At 49.3% G+C, this 25230-nt stretch overlaps 1 protein-coding gene across 1 annotated transcript; it reads right to left on the bottom strand.

Annotated features, from left to right (window-relative positions):
- Positions 1-24587, bottom strand: Ttll6 (tubulin tyrosine ligase like 6). The gene is made up of 12 exons (XM_036198315.1): positions 24475-24587; positions 24203-24333; positions 21866-22022; positions 20938-21081; positions 20309-20394; positions 15596-15821; positions 13155-13330; positions 10535-10723; positions 9348-9522; positions 7675-7953; positions 2447-2802; positions 1-277 (listed from the first exon to the last, which is right to left on the bottom strand). The coding sequence occupies exons 1-12, from the start codon at positions 24493-24495 to the stop codon at positions 1-3; spliced, it is 2217 nt and encodes a 738-aa protein (XP_036054208.1). The 5' UTR covers positions 24496-24587.
- Between the last annotated feature and the right edge of the window lie 643 nt (positions 24588-25230).

Here is a 25230-nt window from a genome sequence, read left to right as displayed (position 1 = left end):
TCAGGCAATGGCAGTGTGCTTCTGGTCCCTGGTAGTACCTGGGTCCCTTGTAGTACTGGAATGGTTTCTGCTAGGCCGAGGGTCCAGACGGGCCTGAGTGGCAACTACCAGAAGGTCATTCAGAGGTTCAGCATGGCTGTGAGAACCCTGCAAGAGGAGGACGGAGGATACATCCATCTCTCTCTTCCTGCCGAAGCTGTGGTTGTAATGGCAGCACTTCTTGGACAAGGACGGGTTTTCTGGAAAGGCAAGGTCATTGACATCATCAGTTTGTCCGCTATCAGCACAAACGCCTCACAAAGGCCACCTCCCACGAGGCTCGCACGACCCCAACCTGGCTCAGGGTTTTGGAGTAAAAAATCGGGGAGTTGCTGGCAGGACAGGAACTTCCTTTTACAGTCAGCCGGTGCTCCTTTCCTTCACACAGTTTCTGGGGCCCAAGATTGGCACAGACAATGGGTCTCGTGTGAACAGGAGCTGGCAATGTTGACTGTCAGCCAGCATTCTGTTAACTCTTTTGCTCAATGGGGATAGAGACTCTTTAAGCACATGGGCCATGTCTCCATCATCAGACAGAAAGAAGAGTCTAACCCTTCTCTTGATCTGGGAATCCCAAAACCTGGGGCTTCTTTCAACTGGTTCCTCTCTATCTAATGCTTTGTAGTTTGAATTTTCTTGTCATAGTTAGTTTTGTGATTTTTTTTTGTAATTATTTTTATTTTATTTTATTTTATTTGTATATGGGTGTTTTGCTTATATATCTGTCTGTGCATCACATGTGTGCCTGATGCCCCTGGAGGCCAGAAGAGGGCATCAGGTTCCCTGGAATTGGAATTATAGAGAGTTGTCAGCAGCCATGTGGGTGCTGGGAATTGAACCCGGGTCAAGAACAGCAGTGCTCCTAACTGCTACGCCATCTCTCCAACCTTTAGTTTTGTAATTAAAATATTTTATTATCATGTATGTGTGCATATGTGTGGGTCGGTGTACCACAACACACATGTGGAAGTCAGAGAACAATTTTGTGGAGTCAGCTCTTTCCACACATCTTCATGTAGGTTCCAGTGATCAAATTCAGGCCAGCAGGGTCATGTGGCAAACGCCCTTTTAACTGCTGAGCCATCTTACCAGCCTTGTTCATTTTTATTTATCTTTTAAAAAATTTTAATGCTGGGCAGGTGGCACAGGCCTTTAATCTCAACACTAGGGAGGCAGAGGTAGGAGGATCTCTGTGAGTTTGGGGCCAGCTCTGGGTCTACAGAGCGAGTTCTGGGACAGCCAAGGCTACACAGAGAAACTCTGTCCCAAAGAAGAAAATATTTGTTGGGACTAGAGAGATAAGCAAACATTTAAGACATTGGTTGCTCTTCCAGAGGACCCAGGTTCAAATCCCAGCACCCGTAGAGTGGCTTGTAACTGTCTCTCATGCCAATCCCAGGGAATCCAAGTCCCGCTTCTGGTCCCCAAGGGCATCTGGCACAAACATGGTATGCAGATATATATGTAGACAAAACTTATTTGTTTTTATGATGTGCCTACACATCTATATGTCAACCACATGGGTACAGAAAGAGGCCAGAAGAGGGTTGCTGTGGATATCGCTCTGTGTAAATAAAGTTCTGATTGGCCAGTGGCCAGGCAGGAAGTATAGGCGGGACAAGAGAGAAGAGAATTCTGGGAAGTAGAAGGTTGGGGAGAGACACTGCCAGCCGCCGCCATGAAAAACAACATGTAAAGACACTGGTAAGCCACAAGCTATGTGGCAAAGTATAGACTAACAGAAATGGGTTAATTCAAGAGAGAAGAAGTAGATAACAAGCAGTCTGCCACGGCCATACAGTTTGTAAACAATGTAAGTTTCTGTGTGCTTTCTTGGTTGGGTCTGAGCGACTGTGGGACTGGCGGGTAAGAGAGATTTGTCCTGACTGGGCCAGGCAGGAAAACTCCAACTACAGAGGGTTTTGGCTACACTGGTGCTGGAGTTACACAGTTGTGAGGTGTCCAATATGGGTGCTGGCCCTTATTTATCTTCTTGAGAAAGTGTCTTGTTGTGTAATTCAGGCTAGCTGCAAACTCATGATTGCTGAGTTTCAGGCATGTGCCATCAGACTCATCCCTAATACTAGGAGTTTGGATGTTGAATGGCCCCCAGAGGCCTGAAGTTAAGGTTTTGTCACCTGAAGATCCTGAGAGAAAAGGGAACCTATGGAGGCTAGCCATGAATTGAGTTTCATTCACCATAGCCTCCCCACCATTGCTGTGCAGGCACGCTCACATCCAAGACCTGAAAGCAGTAGGTCGTCACCAACTAAACTTTGAAAGCCATGAGCCTAAAAAAACAAACCCCTACTCTCTCTAGCAGTTAATGACGTGAGTCAGTTTGTCACAGTGATAGAAAGCTGACCGCCATGCTTAAGCTTGCGGCACACTCCAGCACTCACGTGACTTGGGAGCTGGAAACAGGTAGCGTTTCTTCTTCATCTGAACCTTCTGCATTATCTCTGACATCAGATGCTGCCTCCTCACTTCATTCTTTAGCAAGGTCCACCTCTGGTCCAAACTCTTGGGTTTGGAAGACGTGGGAGGTCTGGATCTTATCTCCTGGGTCAGCGTGTGGAATATCTGCTGCTGCTGCTGCTGCTGCTGCTGCTGCTGCTTCTGCTGCTTGCACTTACAGAGCATACGGACACTCTCGGGGCTGCTGCACTCAGGGCTGCTGGTTAGGCTCAGGCTTGCCAAGGATTCGAGAGAGGTCGAGAGCCGGGATGTGGGTTCTGGGGAAGTTTCTACAGATGTTAAGGGCTGAAAGAGAAAACAGCCTGGCATGAGATAGCAGGAGGCAGAGGTCTCCCTTCTAACTCCGATAGAAGAGACGGCAGAAATGGTCAGAGTAGTGAGTTAAGAGCTGCCCTCAGGGGCTGGAGAGGCGGCCCAGTGGTTAAGAGCACTGGCTGCTCCAGGTCCAGAAGATCTAATGACCTCTTCTGGTTTCTGTGAACAGCTGACTCACACAGTACCCATGCAAACAGGCACAAACACATATGCATACAATTTTTAAAAATTAATCTTAAAAAAAAGTTGACTCTGGGCAGGGTGTGGTGGCAGATGCCTTTAATCCCAGCACTCGGGAGGCAGAGGCAGGCGGATCTCTGTGAGTTTGAGGCCAGCCTGGTCTACAGAGCAAGATCCAAGACAGGCACCAAAACTACACAGAGAAACCCTGTCTCAAAGAACCAAAGATCAAAAACAAAAACAAAACAAAAACAGAAAGTTGGCTCTAGGATGTCTCAAACATTGTTCCATTAGCATATAATATCTCTATAATTTATTTATTCTTATTATATGTACATTGGTGTTTTGCTTGCATGTATGCCTGTGTGAGGGCATCAGATCCCCTGAAACAAGAGTTACAGACAGCTGTGAACTGCCCTGTGGGTGCTGGGAATTGAACACGGGTCCTCTGGGAGAGCAGCCAGTGTTCTTAACCATTGAGCCATCTTTCCAGCCCACAGCAGAGCCATCTTAACAGCTCTCAAAGGCGCTTGGTTACTGCAGCCAGAGTGAGTAAAAAACCATTATCAGACACATGGTTTGCAAACTGATTCTCCACCTGCAGGTCAACTTTTCCCTCTCTTCATTGTTGCCTTTCTGAGAGATTCTGAGTTTGACAAAGTCTTGCTTGTCTAACTTTTTTTTTTTTTTTTTTGCCACTATACCCCACAATCTCTGCCAAACCCAATGTCATGGAGCCCCAAGGAACATTCTTTCTCTCTGTCTGTCTCTCTGTTTAAGTGATTTGAGTCTAAATTTTTGCTGTTGCTTTTGAGACAGGGTCTCATTATATAGCCCTGTCTGGCCTAGAACTCATTCTGTAGACTAGGATGGCCTTGAATCCACAGAGATCCTCCTGCCTCTGGCTTCCAAGTGCTGGGATTGAAGACATCCACCACCACACCTGGTTTAAAATTTTTTAAAAATCAAAACTCGAGAGCTGAATATACTCTTCAGATATTTCATTGTTGCTGTTTCTTCAGCTTGGTTCTGTAGTGGGAAAAAACTTGTAAACGTAGTTGTCATTTGGTGCCTAACGAGGACTGGTCCAGGGACACTCACTCCATCCCAAGGACACCAAAACCCAAGGATCATCAAGTCCATCATATAAAATGTAGTGCTCATGCGCCATCTACACATTTCATCCAAATAGTCCTTCATTGTCATTGTGGGGTTTTTTGTTGTTTGAGACAAGGTCTTGTGGATCTCAGGCTGAGCAGTATGTAGCCAAGGATGGCTATGAACCACAGATCTTTATGTCTCCACCTTTCAAGTACTGGGATGACAGGTGTGTACTATCACACCTGCCTCTCATATAATTTATTTAAACCGCCTCTAGATAGATTTAATGTCTAATTCAATGGAAATGCTACACACTGTACTATTTAGGGGATGATGTCAAGGGAAAAAAGTCTGCCCGCTGATGTGGGCCTAGCAGCACATACTTTTATACTCAGAGCGTCCAGGACACAGAGGCAGGAGGCGCCTAAGTGAGAGGCCAGCCTGAGTTACACAGCAAATTTGAGGCCAGCCAGAGCCAAGCAAAACCCTGAGAGAGAGAGAGAGAGAGAGAGAGAGAGAGAGAGAGAGAGAGAGAGAGAGAGATTGTAGCCCTGAATGTCCCAGAACTAGCTCTGTAGACCAGGCTGGCCTCAAACTCTGCCTGCCTCTGGAGTGCTGTGATTAAAGGTGTGTGCTACCACCGCCTGGCTTGTTTTGTTTTTAAAAAGCTTATCTTTGTACTCTTCACAGGAGACACAGAGACAGAAGGATTCTGGAGCATGTGGGCCCTGTCTACTTGGTGAGTTCCAAGCCAGTGAGAGTTCCTGTCCCAAATAAACAAGATGGATGGCACCTGATGAGTGGTACTTGAGGTTGTTATCTGGAGTGCACACACACAGGCACACACACGTGCACACACATTTAAAAAATAAAGTCTATATGTTTGGTAACTATGTAACTTTTTTGAAACTTTTTCTTTGATCTTCAGATCATTGAACCTGTGGATGTAGAACGGATGAACATGGATGGAGGACTATATAAAGATTATATACTTAATTCTGTATTGTGGACATTTATATGTACATATTCTTTTGGTTTTTGAGACAAGGTCTCTATGTGTAGCCCTGGCAGCTCTAGAACTTGCTCTGTAGGCCAGGCTGGCCTCAAACTCAGAGATCTGTCTGCCTCTGTCTTTTGAGCACTGGGATTATAGGCATGTGCCACCACCACCTGGCTACATATTGATGGGGGAATGTCTTTCCGTATGCTGCGAATATGTGTTGCTCTGATTGGTTGATAAATAAAGATGTTTGGCCAATGGCAAGGCAGCTTAGAAGCAGGCAGGAAATTCAAAGAGAGAGACAGGAAGTGAGACATGTCTGTTCCTGGAAGCATCAATTTACTTCAAAGAGAAAGATGGGCATTGAAGACACTCCATATGGAGTTTATCTTCTTCTTAGCAAAAACAGCCATTTGGGCAAGAAACTGCTCTTGCCTGGACTGTTTGATAAAATGTTGTGTTGACTGGGCCCATGTTGTGCATGCAGGACCCATGGGAAGGTTGAACTTGATAAGGTGAGATGGTCCTTCAGGTTCCTGCTTTGCAGAGGAAACTGCCAGACATTCTACAGGACACAGAGAGAAGGTACTGAGAGACTCTAGGCCTATAGGCTGAAAAATGGATGCCCCAACATTGCAGAAGAACTTTGGGTGACTGTCCAAACAGCAAACTGTCTCTGTCATTCTAGATTTTTTTTTAAAGATTTATTTATTATGTTTACAGTACTCTGTTTGTATGTATGTCTGCACACTGGAAGAGGGCACCAGATCTCATTATAGATGGTTGTGAGCCACCATGTGGTTGCTGGGAATTGAACTCAGGACCTCTGGAAGAGCAGTCAGTGCTCTTAACCTCTGAGCCATCTCTCCAGCCCCCATCATTCTAGATTTTTGGAAGTTGCTTACAATGTTCTTCCTGTTTACTTAGGTAGTATCCTTCTGAGGTCTTTGATGTAGTTGAAGACTAGATAGTTATAATTATGGTTTTCCTTGGTTATATATGATAAGGGGTAAGATAGATATAAAACTTTAGACTCACAAATATAGAATAGATAGAATATTTTCTTTAATTTTACAAAATACAAATAGACTAGATATTGTAACTGTAATTCATGTTTGATAACTGTTTTGTTATATGTAATTTTAATAGGTTAAAGTGAAAACTTTCCTTTTGTTTATACAGAAAAGAAGAAGTGATGGGGGAATGTCTTTCTGTATGCTTCAAATATGTGTTTCTCTGGTTGGTTGATTAAAAAAAAAAAAGCTGTTTGGCCTATGGCAAGGCAGCTTAGAGGCAAGCAGAAAATTCAAAGAGAGAGACAGGAAGAAGGCAGAGGTGGGGGTGGGGATGCCAGCAAGCTGCCCAAGGAGCAACATGTAATGGGACGCAGGTAAAGCCACTGAACATGTGGTGATATATAGACCAATAGTTATGGGCTAATTTAAGATATAAGAGCTAGCTAACAAAAGGCTTGAGCCATGGCCATGCAGTTATAATTAATATAAGCCTCTGTGTGTTTACTTGGGTCTGAGCAGCTGCAGGACTGGTGGGTGAGAGAGATTTATCTTGACTGCATGCCAGGCAGGCAGGACACAGGAAAACATTTAACATACATACATACATATCATACATCTATATATGATAGACTGGGGGATGGAGAGATGACTCAGCAGTTAAGAGCACTTGCTGCTTTTGCAGAAGACCCAGGTTCAGTTCCCAGCACCCACGTGATGGCTCACAACTTCCTGTAACTCCAGTTCCAGGGGATCTAATGCCCTCTTCTGACCTACTGGCACTGTATTCAAGCGGTGCAAATGCATACACTCAGGCACACACACACGTACACAAAAAATAAAATAAGCATTTAAGATGGAACAGATTGGCCCTCAATTCTGGAGCTTGAGCAACCCTCCTGCTTCAGCAGCCTTCTGGAGAGCTGGGACTACAGACTCACTTCACCTCACCTACTCATAAAGCTAAGTGTATTAGTAGGTGTGGTGGCACATGCCTTTAGCACTTAGGAGGCAGAGACTCTCTAGAATTTTCAACCAGCCTGGTCTACACAAGGAGTTCCAGGCCAGCCAGGACTACATAGCGAGACCCTGCCTAAAAAACAAACAAACAAAAAAACAAAACAGAAACCCAAAAAAATGGAAATATACGTGGAAGAAACACAGGGGAAAGGTCATGTGACAACATAGGCAATCAGTGTTGTCACTGACCAAGGCTTGCCAGCAGCCATCAGCAAGTGACGAACTTCCATTCTCCAGAGACTTCAGACGGAACCTGGCCCTGCCCACACTTTAGTTGCTAGAACCGTGAGCATGAACAGCAACCTGCCTACGGAAAAAAATGATGCAGAGGACAGTCTCCTCAGAGATGGTCCGTGCTTACCTTCCCAGCAGGAATGCCATCCTGCTAAGGTGGCTTCACAACCAGAGGAACAGATTCCGGTAGCATCAGTGGGTACTCAAAAAGCTACAAGTTAGGCTGGAGCAAGGACCAGAAAGCAAGCCTTTTTTTTTTTAGCACTCCCTCCCAGAGCACAGCCCACTCCTTACCAGGGTGCTGCTGATTATGTTCATCGCAAAGGCTGACTTCACTTCCTTGACTTTGGAATTGGACTTGCGGAACTCCGTCCCCAGGCAGTTGGGATTTGAACTCCTCAGGTCAGGGACAGAACTGTAGTGCCTTGCAGACGTGGGCTTGCAGGGGGCGAGGCTGGCCTCCTTCTTGGAGCCCTTCTGAGGGAGGCTACCGGCAGTTTCATTTTTCCTGATGCCTCTGATGTTCAAGAACAAGCCAGGCGTGCAGGAGACTAAAGTCACTGGGTGATAGCACTGAGGGGAGGAAACCAGACACACAGCCCGTGGGGAACGCGGTCCTGTCCACCACGGGGTTTATCTGCACCCCAGAGAAGGTGCGAGAGAGGCGACGAGAAAGGAAACAGGAGGCCCCCGAGACTTTCGAGTCTGGAACTCTTAGCCCAGGGTTTTAGAACCCTCACAAAGCTCGTGGCTGGCCGGGGGAGGGAGTCGGGAGCCACTTCAAACTGAGATTTGATTTCAACAGCACGGTGTGCACCTGATGGCAAGGTATTCCACAGCTTTCAGCAGATGCCTAAAGAGTCAGTGACCCCAACAAAGTTGAAAACAGTCCCTAAGCCAGCTCTGTCCCTGTCCTTCCAGGCGAGTCTTCAAGACTAAGGAGATAATCAGGCATGGTGACACACTCCGGCAATCCCAGCACTCCGGCGGCAGAAGCAGGGGGATTACCACAGGTTATAGCATGGTCTACAGAGTGAGTTCCAGGCCGGACAGCAGGGCTCAACAGTGAGAGTGAGACATTTTGAAGAAATAAAAGATCAGAGGGAGGCTGGCAATATAGTACTCAGTTAGCAGCCTAGTACACATGAGGCCCTGGTTTGGTCTCCAGCACTGTACTAACCAGGCCTTATGCCTCACACCCTGGAATCCCAGCACTCGGGAGCTGGAGGAGGAGAAGAATCAGTTCTACATTATCTTGAGCTACAGAACAAGTCCGGGGTCAGCCTGTGCTACATGAGACCCCTATCTTAAACAAATAAACCCCACTGGAAACAAAACCCAAGAATGATGAGGAGAGGTACTGAAAAGTCATCCTGTGTCTTGTCACTGAGGTAGAAGAGATCCGGAGGCAGAGGAGGTAGAAGCCAAAGATTTAGATCCCAGGACAATGAGGCAGATCACCAGGGGCTGGGCCACCCTGTGCAGCGTGAGCATGTAGGAAGTACCAACCCTTTTTAGTCATCCCCATGAAGTACTCTAAGGATGATGTCTCCCAGCAGCCCTCCTGAGGAGCCTGCTGGAGGGACATCCCACCCATGTCATTGATGAGGGCAGTAAGGATACAGAGTTGTGGAGTACACTCCCTACGTGGGCTCAGACTCAGCCTCTAGCACAGCCAGGCTGCTTTCTCCCAGAGGCAAGAAGGACAGACCAGTGAGCATCCTCTGCTATCGGGATGGAGGGATCCTCTAACAGACACCAGGTCTGTGTGCCTTCTAGAACGCTTGCTTCCTTCCTTCCTTCCTTCCTTCCTTCCTTCCTTCCTTCCTTCCTTCGTAGTTCAGCCCTTGGGCAGCCCATCAGTGAGTCTGGGCTCGGAGCAGAGGTCTCCGTGGCACCCTCCCACGGATCGGCCCAAGCTGGGGCAGGGTGCTGGTTATACACACACCCCCCTCATCTGAGTTTACTTGTTTTGGGGGGTTGGCGGCTGTCCTGCACTTCGGTTGCTGTGTCTGTTGCCAGGTTCTCACAGTCTTGTCTCTTGCCTGCTCACCCGGAGACTCCCCCTGCATCTCTGCCTTCTTCTCTTTCTTTAGGAACGGTTTTTTTCCCTGTTTTTGCCTCAGCTCCTGGATCAGTTGCCTGTTGATTGAAGGACAGGTGAGTGTCATGGGCTAGGGAGCGAGCATTGTACTTGGGGGTTAGAGAAGATGGAATGGAGAAGGGCTGGAGAGACGGCTCAGTGGTTAAGAGAACTTGTTGCTCTTCCATAGGACCCAGATTCATTCCCAGCACCCACATGGCAGCTTACAACTGTCTGCAACTCCAGTTCCAGGGGAATCTGATGCCTTTTTCTAGATTCTGTAGGCGCTGAATGTATATACTGCACAGACATACACGCAGGCAAAAACGCCCACAGACATAAAGTAAAATAAATAATAATTTTAAAAAAGATGGAATGGAGAAACAGTGTTCCTGCACAAGTGACTGAAGGCCAAGGAACAGCATGGGTGAGAAAGGGCCATCCTCCCAACCATCCCCAGACTGGAGAATAGCATCCTTTCAAGGAAGGGGGCACAGGGAAAGGGGGCCATTCACTTCCTCCTTCAGTGGAAAGAGGGCTTAGGTAGGAAGGCTAAGTCCAGGGGCTCCCATGCTGGGCTGCTTCATATGCTGGGCTCTCTGCCCAGTGGATCCTGGGACTGGACCAAAGGTGGCATAGCAGAGTACATCACTAGTTCTCAGGAGTCAGGAGACAGGGTGTCATCTTTCTATATGACCTCCTCTCTGCTCTGACATCCCCTCTCATAAATGAGGTGCTCTGTGGGGACTGGACCTAACAGGATGTCTCCCTTCAAGCTCTTGGATTTCATATAGCCTGGATACATAACACACTTATGAGGAGGTAGGGTGGGACAGCTGTCTCAAGGATGAGCGTCTAAAACAGTAGCTTATCTACTTAATGATCTACTAAATATGCGCTATGGAATCTTCCAGTTCCTGGTCTTTGTGAGACCCGGACTGAACGTTCTTCTGTCCTCTGCACGGTGGGGAACTGAGACACAGACATTCTCCCTGCCACCTCGGGCTACCCAGAGGATGGGATCAAGCCACAACACCCAGCCCATCTCAGCCTGAGAGGAGGCCTTCCTACCGGGCATACAGCTCTCGGGCTCTGGAAGCAATAGTATTCTGGAAGAGGGAGCTATTGTCCTGGAAAAACTTCTCATACTTCTCCAAATTCAGACCAGGGTAGATGAGCCGGAACCCGCCACAGTGTTTCTTCTCGTATTCCTCTGTTTTCTGTAACCGTGCTGCCTGGAAACCCTTGACCTCTTCCATCCTGATGGGGTGGAAGAATACAGGACTGCAGTTATGTCTTCTTGGAAGGGACATATCCAAGCTGGGTGTCATCTAGGGCCTCCCACATAGTAGTGGTTGATCAGGATTTGTTAAATAAAGCAACTATGTTTCTGACACTCCTGGGACAGTCAGCTCCCAATGCTCGAGGGAGCTGCTTACCTCCTTTATTAGTAAAAACCCATTTCCCCCTTGGCACAGTCAGAGCAGGCAGACTGTCGCCACCTTCCCATCCACTTCCCCCATTACCCTTCTCTGGAGAACAGCAGCTTGTACTTTGCTAAATTCCAGGGCTTCTTGGATGGATTTAACGAGGCTTTATGAGCCCCTGTGCGCCCAGGCTTCCTCACTCCACCCCTTAGGAGGAGATCAGGTAGGGTTAGCAGGATAAGCTTCCTGCACAGCAGGGACATCAAGAGCCACCAGGCATGGGGTTGGGGATTTAGCTCAGTGGTAGAGCACTTGCCTGGCAAGCGCAAGGCCCCGGGTTCGATCCTCAGCTCCAAAAAATAAAAAAGAAAGGAAAAAGAAAAAAAAAAAAGACCCACCAGGCTTTCCAGCCAAGTAACACAAAGGAGGCCTTCCATGTGACAGCTAATACCTTCTTCCCAAGAGGGACAGCGGCACAGTACAAGGCACCCTGGGCTCTGCAGTTTAGAGCTGTCACCAGTGAGTCAAACTTATCCACGTGAGTTTCCTGACAGGGATCGTGGTGTCCTGGGCTCCCAGGACAGAACCACACAGCACCAAACTCTACCTCCTTCCTGCCGGGCACATAGAGCAGGTATTAAAGTGCCTGAGAACCAGTGCCGGTGGGCGTGGGTGAGGTGTTTTGTCCTAGGCTCAGGGGAGGGTTGGTGGAAACTGAGAAGCAACAAGGCCCCACCTTGAATGGGCTGGGGGCCTCCTGACCAGAATCTCTGCACAGGAGGAAGACCTAGTTCTACTGCTAATGCTGCCCCAGGGGAGGCCAAAGTCCCAACTCCTGTCAGCACAGAACCGGGCGAGTTGATAGACTTACTTTCCAGTAAAAAACGCAAGAATCTGTTTCTCATATCGGTAATATCTAAATCCTACATGATATTACTCAGTTTATTTCATATATGTGTCCATTTTAATCTCCAATTTCTAGGAACAAAGAAACAGTCTTAGTAGAACTGTTCAAACTGTTAAATTCTCCATCATAAAGTCGCTTCCTATATCGGATTATCATTTGTTAGCAATGATCACTCTGTTGGGCACGGTGATATGCACCTGTAATCCCAGCCCTTTCGAAGCTGAGGCAGGAGAATTACAAGTTCTATGGGAGCCTCTATCTCAAAAAACAAAACGAGAAGCAGAAACAAACAAAAGAACGCATCAAAACAACAAGCAAGCAAAAGACAAGGGTGGCTGGAGAGATGGTGTGCAAGCTGAGGACCTTAGTCAGACCCCCGAGCTCGCATAGGAACCCGGGTGTGGCTGAGCCGACACCAGCAACCAGCCTGAAATCCTGATGCTGAAGTGGGTGGAGACAGGAGGGTCACTGGGGCTTGCTGAGCACTAGTGTAGCGCCAGAGTCAGAAGGGGCCCTGTCTCAAAGGAATGGGATAGAGACAGAGAGGAAACCCGATGTCCTTCTCTGGCGACTGCGCGCGCGTGTACACACACACGTACACACACACGTACACACACACACACACACACACACACACACACACACACACACAACTAGTCTGTCTCCAGAAAAGAAAAAAAGGATTGTAATAACAAGAAGGCCAGGGAATGGATGTAGCTCAGTGACTGAGTGTTTGCCTACCATATGTAATATGTAAGGCCCTGGGTTTGAGCCCAGTATTTCTTCCTACCAATTCCAAGTCAGATCCTCTCTCTCTCTCTCTCTCTCTCTCTCTCTCTCTCTCTCCTCTCTCTCTCTCAGGACCTCAAGCTCGGGCTTGTTAGTTAAGTGCTTTCACAATAAGATACAATTAGGAATCATTTTTAAAATGTCTATCTATCTAGTGTGTATGCGTGCATATGTGTATGTATGCCCCAGAGGGCCCATGGAGGTCAAAGGTCAACTTGTGAGAGTTGGCTCTCCCCTTCCATCATGTGGACTCCAGGCATGGAATTCAGGTCATACAGCTGACTGCAAGTGCCTTGAGCCACTGAGTCATCTCAGTGCCCCAACAGTCAAGCACCCTAACTTCTAACAAAGTACGGTGCCAGGCACTAGGGTAAGGCTTCATATGATAATGTCCTTCAGCCCCCTCATATCTTATGTATACATAGTTCCACTTCACAGAAAGATCCCCACGGCCTAAGGAGTGTCAGAAAGGCCACATAACTGGTAGACCTGGGACCAGGACAGCCAGTCTTGATGAGGGCAGGGCAGTAAGAGAACGGGCTGCCTGGGGCCAGGGGCATGGCTGTACCTCATCTCCCGAGAAGGACACTGCTGTAGGAACCGTCCCCGCTGTCTCTCCTCCTCCAGGACTTTCTTTTTGTCACAGCTCCCCAGGTTGATGAGGACCAAGGCGTCATAGAGCAGACTGTCTTTCACCTCTTTATCCAACTTGGAGTCAGTGGAGAAGCTTGGAGAATGGTTGACCTGTGAAGACAAGACAGCAGTCGGGGCTGGGGTGGACCAGAGTGAAAGCAGAGGCCAAGATGGCACCCCCAGGTACTGCCAAGGCCTGCCTCACAGTCCTGGCCGTCAAGGAGCCACTGTGAAGAAAGCAGGGAGAGCAGGGAGTAGAGTTCCCTCTAGTTGCCAGGCAGTGGTGGCGCACACCTTTAATCCCAGCACTGGAGAGGGGAAGGCAGGTGGATCTCTGTGAGTTCGAGGCCAGCCTGGACTACAGAGCGAGATCCAGGACAGGCACCAAAACTACACAGAGAAACCCTGTCTTGAAAAACCAAAAGCCGGGTGGTGGTGGCGCACACCTGTAATCCCAGCACTCGGGAGGCAGAGCCAGGAGGATCTCTGTGAGTTCAAGGCCAGCCTGGGCTACCAAGTGAGTTCCAGGAAAGGCGCAAAGCTACACAGGGAAACCCTGTCTCAAAAAACCAAAAAAAAAAAAAAAAAAAAAAAGACACTTGGGGCTGGAGAGGTAGCTCGGTAGTTAAGAGCACTGACTATTCTTCCAGCCTGGTCTACAGAGCGAGATCCAGGACAAGCACCAAAACGACACGGAGAAATCCTGTCTCGAAAAACAAAGCAAACAAACAAAAAAGAATTCCCTCTAGTGTAACCAGGTGGGATTCTGTTTGTTTGGTTTTGAAACAGGGTCTCTATACTGCTTTAGCTGGCCTGGAACTCACTTTATAGACCAGGCTGACCTGGAACTCACAGAGATGCTCCTGCCTCAGCTTCCTGAGTGCTGGGATTAAAGGCCGCACCACCACTGCCACTGGGTCTTATTTCAGTCCTCTCTCGACAGACCCACGGTCATGCGTGCTGTGCTCTCTCCAGAGCAGAAGGGGAGGAAGAGGTCTAGAGGGACGGGATTGAGTGCCTCATACCTGGGAGCCCGGCTGAGGCCAGAGAGCTGTCACGAGTTTGAGGCCAACCGAGGCGATACACTAAGTTCCAGAATAGCTTGTACTATAAAATGGCGCTCTATTTCAAACAAATAAGTGAATAAAAACAAAAGGTGGGAAAGGAAGGAATGGGGGAGGGAAGAGAGAGAAGTGGGCCGGGCGGTGGTGGTGGCACACACCTTTAATCCCAGCACTCGGGAGGCAGAGGCAGGCGGATCTCTGTGAGTTCGAGGCCAGCCTGATCTACAGAGCAAGATCCAGAAGAGCCAGGGCTACACAGAGAAACCCTGTCTCAAAAAGTTAAAAGGAAAAGAGAGGGGGTGGGTGGACGAGGAGGGAGAGAAAAAGAGAAAAGAACACAGGGGAAATGGTATGCGCTTTAATACTGGTACTAGGAAGGCAGAGCTTTGTGAGTTTCCAGTGAGGAAAGGAAGGGGAGGAGTGGAGGGAGGGAGGGAGGGAGGGAGGTAGGATATAAAATGAGGGAGAGAAAAAGAGACACACAGAGGAAAATACAGAGGCCGACTCAAGGTTTGGAAGCAGAGTGATTCTTTCTGGAAGCCAGTCGGGGTTGAAGGAGAGCCAGCTGAAGAAGTCTAGAAGCCTCGTTCCCGCCCACAGAAAAGTCAATATTGCTCATTTACATTTGTGTGACATTTGTGGATTTCCAGCAGCTTCTGGAGGCTTGCTGCTGCCGCTCACTTGTTCTGTCTTTGGGTGGGAGCTCCAAACAGTGCCCCCTTCATGAACCTGAGAATAAGTGTTGAGTGTGAGGGCGGTCAGAGCCCCCAGTTCTCCAGCTAAAACTCCATATCCTTGTTCCTCGTGCATGTTGAAGGGCCGCTTAAGAAGGTTCCGGAGGACCAATCTAATCGGGAAGTGAAGTGGCTCAGAAATCTCTTCCTCTTCCTACCCGCAGTGTGGGTTTGGGCTCCCCCCCACCTCTGAGACAACAGAATTCCCTATACCGGTGTCTGGACCTGGGTAGCTCGGGTCCCCGAGGGCCAGGAAAAGCTGCTCCCACTTGAATCACTGGCAACCAGCTTTTGAGGAGGACCAGCCCCTTTGTGGGAAACACAGGAAGCAGAGTGGTATTACAATCACTGAGACTGAGGGCAGCTGTAAATCTGGTTGAACCTCAAGAAGGCACAATTCCCAGCCATCTACCCCCCTCTGGTGGCCACTTCTCAAGCCAAGTGTCACGCCCCAGAAACAGCAAGCACCGTGGAAAGGAGTGGCCGGGGAAGTTGACTGAAACAATACAGGTGTGCTAGGAGGGCAGAGTCCCCAAAGCTGACGTACCCCAGTAACCGGGACACCCCTAATTCCTTACCTCCAGCAGCCAGGGTTTGAGTTTGCGGTCCAACAGGATGTCAAAACCGAGAATTTCAAAGCAGGCGCTGATGAGCGTGTGGCTGGGGAAGCAGGTGTGGTAGTTGTGTTTGATAACGGGGTGAGCCGAGATGAGTGTCTTGATGATGACGTCCTCAATGGCCCTCCAAATCTGCTCCACATCATAGCCATGCAGCTTCATGTACGAGTTGAAGGTGGAGAGTTTCCTGAAAAGGAAACACAAGGCGTGAGGCAGGGGAGTTTATTCCTGGTCAGCCAACACCATGGCATGGGGAAAACCAGAAACTTCTGAGAAACTTCCGGAAGCAGCAGTGAAGAGCACCCAGAAGCCACAGTGACACTGAGGCTGGGTCAAATGGGAGGGGTCCTATAGGAGTCACAGTACCAGGCTCCTTAGGCCTCCAGAACCTCGGGGAACTTTCTATAAAATAAAATAAAAATAAAAACAAATAAAAAAAATAAAAAAATCTGTGGACTGAAAAAAAGGCTGGGTATTGGATGGAAAGCTCTAAGAATGAATACACACACACACACACACACACACACACTCACGCACACACGCACGCATGCACGCGCACACTCCGCACATTACTGTCTTGCTTCAGCTTTGGCAGCAATGGTTTCTCAGCCTTTGGTGACCTTTAGAAACATGTGGGGAGCCTTTGAAGGACACTGACATCTTGGTCACACCTCAGTCATCTGAGGAGATTCTGGGATCACTAAAAACAAAATCCTGCTGTAGGGGGACCTACAGACAACAGCAGGCTCAAGGTATTTCCATACCTAGAGTTACCAACTGTCCCAGGCAAACTATACTGTCATCAATTTAAACACCAAGCCCCGGGTTCCAGGAAACCTCTCAGTCTCTGGTAGCCTGCAGTGCCTGGTCACCGAGCCACAGGGAGAGGCAGCCGCCAAGGCAGATGGCCAGAGTTTGGTCTCAGCATCCACACAGTGAGTGGAAGGAGAAAGCTGATTTCTACAGACTGTCCTTTGACCTCATGTGTACACCATGGCATCCTCCCCCACAGCATCCCCCCCCCCCAAATAAATAAATAAAATTAAAATTTTGGTGTTTGAGACAGGATTTCTCTGTGTCACCCTGGCTATCCTGAAACTCACTTTGTAAACCAGGCTGGCCTCTAACCCAGAGATTTGTCTGCCTCTGCCTCCTAAATGCTGGGATTAAAAGTGTAAGCCACCATGCCCAGCTAAAAGATTTTTGTTTTTGTTTTTGTTTTTTCCAGACAAGGTTTTTCTGTGTAGCCCTGGCTGTCCTGGAACTCACTTTGTAGACCAGGCTGGCCTAGAACTCAAGAGATTCCCCTGCCTATGCCTCCCAAGGGTTGGGATTAAAGGTGTGCTCCACCACTGCCTGGCAAAAAATTATTTTTAAAAACTCATTTCATTGGACTCCAGTGAAGGGTCAGAAAGGAAGGAGCAGGTCTGCCAGCCCAGGAGCTTATGTTAGGAAACTGCTGTGCAAGTGAATGGTCACACGTGTGAAACACCAAGGGTGTGTAAGGACAGATGAGCAAAGGCTCTCAACACAGACGCTATTTCTCTACCCAGCTCTGTCAGGTAGGAACACTGTGCATAAATGGAATTTCCATACTGTTGGAAAAGCCAAGCCTTTCTAGTGGGGAAAAAAAAATAAAACATTTAATTTGCCTAATTGGCAAATAAAATTTCCTGGAATAGACTACACAGTTCCCTGACTTCTTATAACACGTGTTACCAAACACAGCAGAACCTTTTCTTGATGACTCAGGGCCCGTCACCATGAATATGCGCTGCCTGGCAATTTCCTAATGCCCAGTGGCGATTCAATTCACTTTAACACCAGGCAGGCTGAAAGATGAAGACATCTGGTGTCTGTCGAGAGCCCCTCCATACTCACAATTTTCCTATCTTTTTCTCTCCCGCTGACTGGAGTCCTGCTCCTACTGACCTTGAACCCCAGGGGTAAGGTGGGGGCAAGGCTGGGGCCGTACTTTGCGTCAGCTGCCAACTTCGAGAAGGTAAGATAGCATGAGAAAATTGTCTCAGCAGATGGGAGAGCTCTCAAAATGAGAAGGAGAGGAGAGGAGAGGAGGAGGAAGAAGAGGAAGAGGAGGGAGGGATAGGAAAAAAAGAAAGAAAGAGGGCAGGGATTAGTAAGGGACCGGAAGAGGAGCACACTGAAGGCCAGGACACGTTAGGGGCTGAATGTGCCCCTCCAAGGTCAAGTGTTAGAAACTTGGGCCCCAATGCTGTTGTGTTGGGAGACCTGACCTTCGGGAGGCCTCTGCCCTCTTAAGTGGATTAATCTGTGCATGGCTGAAAGGCTTGTGGGTGTGACTCTGTTATAAAATCAGGCTCTCTCTGGCTCACTGGCTGAGCTGGGGAGAGATGGGCCTCCAGGGAGAGACTGAACCAGCAGAGGCGAGGGCAGAGGCCCTGGGGACAGATGACTGCTCCGATGGAGAAGGGGCCCAGAGAAGAGCGAAGTCAAAGGGGAAAGAGAAGCTGGGTGTCACCATCGGAGGCTCCACACTAGAACACTTGTTTAGCATGTGTGCGGCCCTGGCTTAATTCAGTACTGCCAGAGGGGAACAAAAAAAAAAAATGTTACCAGAAGTGTCCACATTTTATTTTGGTCTGGCTGCCCCATAACTGCCTGTCTATCAGAGCCTAAGGCGCTCGCTCTCTCTCTCTCTCTCTCTCTCTCTCTCTCTCTCTCTCTCTGTCTCTCTCTCTGTCTCTCTTCCTCTCTGTCTGTCTGTTCCTATCTCTGGCTCGAGGGTCTCACTGACATCCCATATAAGCTAGCCTGAAACTTATGATCCTCCTGCCTCAGTCAAGAGAGCCCCTGAGTGCTAGGACCCAGAACCAGTCCGTCCGTCACACTACATCGCCTGGAGATGACGTCATTTCTCACAGGAGAAGGCAAATAGAGTCCCTTAGACTAAAGAAAACTGATGGGACCAGAATACTGGGCTGCACCGTGCCTCATTTGAGTTTCACAGGGACCCTCGGAAGAGGGCAGGCCAAGGCAGGTTATCTCATTGGCTGTATCTTAGAAGCCAGGAATGGAGGAGGCTCAGAGACAAAGCAACTTGTCTAGGCTTACTCAGCAGACAAATGTCAAAGTGGGGGGACATGGCAGGCCTCCGCGGCCAGGGATGCTGGATTCACACCTGTGCAGGAGCCTCCATGGCGTCCACAGTCTGGGTGGGAGCAAGTGACAAGAGTTTCAGATAACACGGGACTCCAAAGAGAAGGTGTGGCCCAAGTTGCTCTCAGTAACTCAACCCATAATCTCAGTCCTTGAGGCAGGAGGACTCGGAATTTGAGCTACCCTGGGCTTCAACCAGTTCTAATCTCAGTCCTTGAGGCAGGAGGACTTGGAATTTGAGCTACCCTGGGCTTCAACCAGTTCTAACTAGCCTTAGCAACATATCAAGACTTGTCTCAAAAACACTTTGGGGCCGGGTATGGTGGCGCACGCCTTTAATGCCAGCACTTGGGAGGCAGAGGCAGGCGGATCTCTGTTCGAGGCCAGCCTGGTCTACAGAGTGAGTTCCAGGACAGGCAGGACTACACAGAGAAACCCTGTCTCAAAAAAACAAACCAAACCAAAACCACTTTGGGGAATTAAAGGCAAGAAGATCAAGAGATAAAAAGATACATCTTCTACTACAAGCAAGTTTGAGGCCAGCTCTGGTACAACACACACACACACACACACACACACACACACACAGAGAGAGAGAGAGAGAGAGAGAGAGAGAGAGAGAGAGAGAGAGAGAGAGAGATGGAACATCTTCCCAGACATACTTATACCCTCTTTCCAAGAAAGCTCTCCTAGGAACAGTCCATGTACTAAGATACCCCATGCCTCCCTGACCCACGAGCCCTGTGAGGTTGGGACAGTGAACAGAGCTGCTCAACCCAGCTGTGTGGTGTGACCTTGGGCAACTTAACCTCTCTGAGACTCAGTTTCCTCATCGGTGAAATGGAGATAGGACCTAACACTCCTCTCTACCCTGAGTGCTCTGCTGATGCCTTGGCCAGTGTGGTAGGAAAACACCAAACACACAGGCCCTGCTATCTTGCCCGGCACCCAGACGCTCCCTGTGGCCTCCCCATCTCTGCCTGGCTCTCCCATACAGCTCCTCTACCTTTCTCTCAAATGCAAGCTGAGGGAATAACATGAACAGAGAAGCTGCTTGTCGGGGGGCGGGGGACCAAACCCTCAGGAATCCCTTATTTTCCCCAATCTGAAGGTTGGCTAGGCACGGGTCAGGTGACTCCAGGGCATGTGATGCATCAGTTGAGAATCTGTAATGGACCAACACCCAAGAGGAATCACAGCTGGCAAGTCCCTCTCACTTGGCAGCCTAGCAATCAATAAAGGCTGTTGATCTGGAAACGTCAAGAGGGCAACTGTAACAAGGTATGTTTTGGTGTGTGTATGTGTTCTGCTGGGGAAACGGTCTGTGTTTATCCCTCCTCCCAGCCTCCCAGGGTTTACAGCATGGCCTCCTTGTAATGATTAACAGTCCAGAGAGCTGACATGAAGTGTCAGTTCTGGGCTGAGAGGCAAAGCCGGCTTTGCAGAGATCGTGTGACCCAGGGTGGAAATCCTGGCAGGGACTGAGTGGGTTTGGGAAGAACCTGGAAAGATGTGGGAAGCGTCCGTCTCTCTTACCTCTTGCTGCCAGAATGAGCATCTTGAATGAAGTTGGAACTGTGCTTATTGATGGAATAATTAGTTAGGTGCATGCAGATCTCATCCTGGGAAAAGAGACACAAGACTGTGGGTCAAGTTGAAGCACAGGCCTCCTGGGTCCTCTCCATGCACTGCCCCCCGCCATGCCACTCCCACAGTCCCTGGATCTTAAAGGGATGGGGAATAAAGGGAATTTATAGGCATATGTAAAGGAGGGAAAAGGGGATATTCCATAGCCTGGAGTATAAGAGACTCCAACTCTTTCTGAGACTCGGGAGGATTGGACGCCTACCCACGGCCTTCTCTCCTTGAGCACCTTTACACTGTAGTTCCGGTGTTGGTGTCAGGAAAGCCTGGCCATAAGTCCTAGATGCACCACTTTCTAGCTGAGTGACCCCAGGCAGGTCCCCTATACTCTGCAGGTTTTAATCTCATCTGGAAAATGGGGATAATAACTCCTCTCTCGGAGGGCTCCCGGGAGGACTACATGAGAAACCCGTGAACCTGGACCACAGGAAGTGCTCATGGGACGCCTGCCACCTCCCCGGTACCTGAGGATGCTTATCATGCTAAGGGGGAGGGAAGGCAGTGTGTCCCCCTGGGCTCACCAGGTTGTCTGCGCAGGGGTTGGAGTAAGAGGTAGTGGCAAAGCGAGTCAGTCCCTCATTGTACACAAAGACCCGGAGAGGGTCACAGGAGGTCACCAGCACGTAAACCCGCAGGTCAAACTTGAACCCGTCGATGATGAAGGGCTGGGTGGGAAGGACAGAAGTCATGCAAGCGTCTGGAGGTGATAATCCCAGGGGGAGGTGTCTGGCTCCCACCTCATTCTTGGGGGAGCCAGCTCCAGCATTACCTCGTGGCTGGCCCAGGGTGGGGAGCAAGATAAAGAGATTTGGACTCTGGGACCTGACAGGTGACCCTGGAGAGGTCACCAAACCACACTGCGCCTTGAGTTCCTGAGCAATGGAATGCTGCAAGCCTCCCTCTCGAAGAGCTGTCTTAGCAACTGAACAAAGTAACTAGGAAAGCCTTCCCGGACAGGACACACGGTTTCTAGGGCAACACCCCAGGTGCCTTCCTCAAGAGCTCTTCCCGCAAGGGGTTCCTGAACATTTTGTCTTAGGGAGGCCAGTGCTCCCCGCCCCCCACCTACACTTCTAGAAGGACCCCTCACTGCAGTGGGCTATATCACTGTGGTCTGTGACTCCCTCTGCCCCTCAGTCAGAGAAAAGCTGGTGACTCTGAACTCTCTTCGGTGACTGCCCTTTCTCAAATGAGGTGGGGGCCTCCACAAACCAAGCTTTCCTCCACTTGAGGGGGAGGTCAGCCTGGTGAGGCCAGATCAGGGTGGAGACCACAAGGGCGAGCAAGGGACACTTCGACTCAGAAAGCTGGTGTCTGATCAAATCCAAGGCACGTGACAGGCTCAGCTTCCTCTCCACCTCTGCCTTCCACTGACTTTATTTCACATTCTGTTCCACAGAACCTGAGGCTGCTGTGGGCAATAAATATATAATCACGGCGAGGAAGTACCTTTGAAATATAAAGCTGACAGATCATATCCTCCCCCGGCTTGATTTCTTTCACGGTCCGGGTGATGAATATGCCTTTCCCTTGGCAGCCTGAGTCCGGCTTACAAATGTACGTCTTATTTTTTCTTGACCTGCTGTAAGTCTGCAAATCTCCCCAGCTGTCACAGCAGGGAGGGGACAAGACATGCCTTTAGGTTGGGAGCAATGAGAAGGAAAACTATACTTATTTTCATTTATTTAATGTTTTGTCTGCTCGTATGTCTGGGCACCGTGTCTGTGCCTGGTGCCTGAGAAGGCCAGAATAGTGGGTTAGATCCCCTGGGGCTGGAGTTGCAGGAGGCTGTAAGGCACCATCCATATGGATGCTGGGAACTGAACCTGGGTCCTCTGGAAGACCAGTAAGTGCTCTTCCCTGCTGAGCCACCTCTCCAGCAGCCCCAGGAAGTTCTTTATGAAAACAGAAAAGAGAAGCTACCCATGGGGTAAAGCCCTGGTGCTGAGAGACAGACACTCAGTGGTCCAGGAGTAGAGAGACATTGAGAGTTGGGGAATTTACACTGGATTCAAGCCCCGCACGCACCAATTCCCAACTGTATAACCCTTTATTGGCTTTGCTTCCTCCTCTCCATCGTCTACCCCGTGTGAATAATGAGGCCTGACTCACGTGTTCCTCAGTTATATGATATAAATTGGGCTGAGTGATGGGAGGTGCCCCAGGCAGCTTGACTTGGGTTTACACATAGGAGATTTAGAGTTTTGCACCCTGCTGACAACAGGGTGACCTGGATCACCATCTCTTGCCTCCACTGAAGCCAGGAGTACAGGAAGGTAGATCACATCCTTGAATGCACTCTGAAGGAAGTGCGCTTGAGGATGGAGATGTAGGTCAGCTGGCAGAGTGCTTGCCTAGCTTGTGTGAAGCTCCAGGTTCGACCTCCACAGCCACATGAACTGGGTATAACAGCACACACCTGGAATCCCAACACTCAAGCAGCTCAAGAACATCCCTATTTACATAGCAAATTCAAGGCCAGCCTGGCCTACATGATGCCATGTCTAGGAAAAAAAGTGTACTCAGAAGAAAGAAAGAAACCAAATTAAAAGTGGACATGGTGGCATGTACCTGTACTTCCAACATTTAGGAGGCTGAAGCAGGCAGACTGAGAGTTTGGGCTAGCCTCGGCTATCTAGTGAGGTCTCTTCTCAAAAAAATAAAAAGGAAAGGAACAGAATTAATGAAGGCTGTGAAATCTGGAGGCTCCTGTTGTCTGAACGGCAAACACGCTACCTTTGAGCTAAGCCTGGAAGATTGTTCCAGACCATTTATGAAGAGTTTTCAAGCCTTAGTTTGGGGAAGCCTGGGCAGAGAGGAGAGAATGGGATTTTGTGCTGTGTGCCTGTAATTCTTTTTAAAACATCTTTTTAGATTTTTAAATTTTTACGTGTGAGTTTTGCCTAGAAATATGTATGTGCACCATTCGGATGCTGAGGACCAAAGCTGGGTGCTCTGCAAGAGCAACGAACACTCTTAGCTGCTGACTCAACTCTCCAGTCCACTGGAGTATAATTCTGACAGTGCCACGCCTTCACTGCCGCCACCCCTTTCACAAGGCCTCATTGGACCCTGGGTTTTCTTTTTTCCTTGCTACTTGGGGAAGGATCTAGAACAGTGGTTCTTAACCTGTGGGTTGTGATCCCTTCTGGGGTGAGATGACCCTTTCACAGGGGTCACCTAAGACCACGGGGAAACACAGATGTTTACAATGCGATTCATAACCGTCACAGAACTGCAGTTATGAAGTAGCAATGAAATAATTTTATGGTTGGGGGTCCCCACAACACGAGGAACTGTATTAAAGGGTCGCAGCATTAGGAAGGCTGAGAACCACTGGTCTAGAGAATGCGCATTCTGGGAGTAGACGTCTCCTTTCGAAAGGAAGGGTTGGTGGCTGTCCACGCCATCAAACGGGGCAGGATGGGCAGCCTTCTTTGCTCCTGCTCTAGGTGCCAGCCACAGCCCCACTTCCTCCCTAAAAATTCAGAGACTGCACAGGTGAGTAAGTGGTTGGAACAAGTTCAAATCCAACAGCTTTCAGGGTCAGAACAAACTTCCATCCTCACTGTGGGTCCAGCCTCCAGGGCACTCAGCCCCTACTTGTCATTCCATTTCTCCGGCAGAGCCTGTGTTTTCTCAACCTTGGACACACCCTTAGCCTTTTTCTTTCCCATCAGCAGGGAGAACGGTCGGTCGTATGGGAAGCAGAGCGGCAGCCAGGGCATGGGGCAAAAGAGGAAAAGGAACAATGGAAGCGGGGAAGAGCTAGAAAGAGGCACTCACTCAGCAGGAAGACACCACGTCCTGGGGAAGAAATGGAAGTCCTTAGGAAACAGCTTTAGCATGCGGCTCATATTCCGCGCCAGCAAGTCCTTTCGGCAGATCTCACTCATCCCAGGAAAATGATTGATTTTCTGCAGAGGAAACCAGAATTCATGAGCAATTCTGGCTGAGCGGAAGCCGGGCTTTGGGAGTACCATGAGATCCCTGGAAGAGCCAGCGATCAACCTGGGGCCAGCGTTGGCAAGACGCCACCCATCCAGGGAGGGGCACACCTGGTAACTCTTCATTTCCATCACCCGCTCCAGCGACACTGAGAAGTCCGTCCAGTAGAGGGTCCAGTCATCATTGTCTCCCGCCTCTCGGAGGCCATACTGCTGGGCCGCCCTGCGCACTGGGAAGGAGTTGAAGAGAGAAGGGTCCGTGAAGCACAGAAGCAGGAAAGAGGTCCCTGTGGGGAGGTCTCTTCCCTACGCATTTCCAGACCAAGTATTGCTACACAGGAGGGCTGGCTCCTCAGGCCCGGAAGCCATCTCGCCTTGTGGACAGGGCAAAGACAGATTCGAGAATGGAATTGTTGCTGAAGGATACATCCTGGCTATATGTTAGGACTGACTTGTCTTCCCTTTCCCAGGGAGCAGGCTTAACCAATTTATGGTGGGGTGGGGGGGGGCACACATTTGACACAATGAGTCTAGCCTGAGCTACTTAGTGAAACCCTACCACAAATACACGCACAAATAAATAAGACTAAGCATGATGAACACCATTGTGGCCCTGGCCTGTGACCCTTAGAGTGAGATTCTGTTTCCTCTAATGGTTCACGGAGCCAGGAGAACCAAGGATCTGGAGAGCCCGTTTCTCACCCTCGGGCACACACCGGAGGGACCCATTCCCACCCTTCCATAGCCATCACAGACCCTGGACCACAGATGCTCACCACTGTCGTAGCGGCAGTTGGATAGATTAATCACCAATCATCTGGAAAAGAAAAGGGCAGACAGCAAGACAGAGACAGATATCCTGACCAG

The sequence above is a fragment of the Onychomys torridus genome, chromosome 8, assembly GCF_903995425.1.
Source record: "Onychomys torridus chromosome 8, mOncTor1.1, whole genome shotgun sequence".
Classification (NCBI taxonomy): Eukaryota; Metazoa; Chordata; class Mammalia; order Rodentia; family Cricetidae; genus Onychomys; species Onychomys torridus.
Note: the sequence above shows the minus strand (reverse complement) of the source record. Positions and strands in the feature narration are given on the sequence as shown.

Coding starts and splice junctions, on each gene's coding strand:
- Ttll6 (XM_036198315.1), bottom strand. CDS start 24,495: ATGGAAATGAAGAGTTACCAG. Junction 20,395..20,937: donor ACCCCTGCGCAGACAACCTG/GTGAGCCCAGGG, acceptor CTCTTTTCCCAG/GATGAGATCTGCATGCACCT. Junction 2,803..7,674: donor ACATAATCAGCAGCACCCTG/GTAAGGAGTGGG, acceptor TTTCTCTTTCAG/CCCTTAACATCTGTAGAAAC.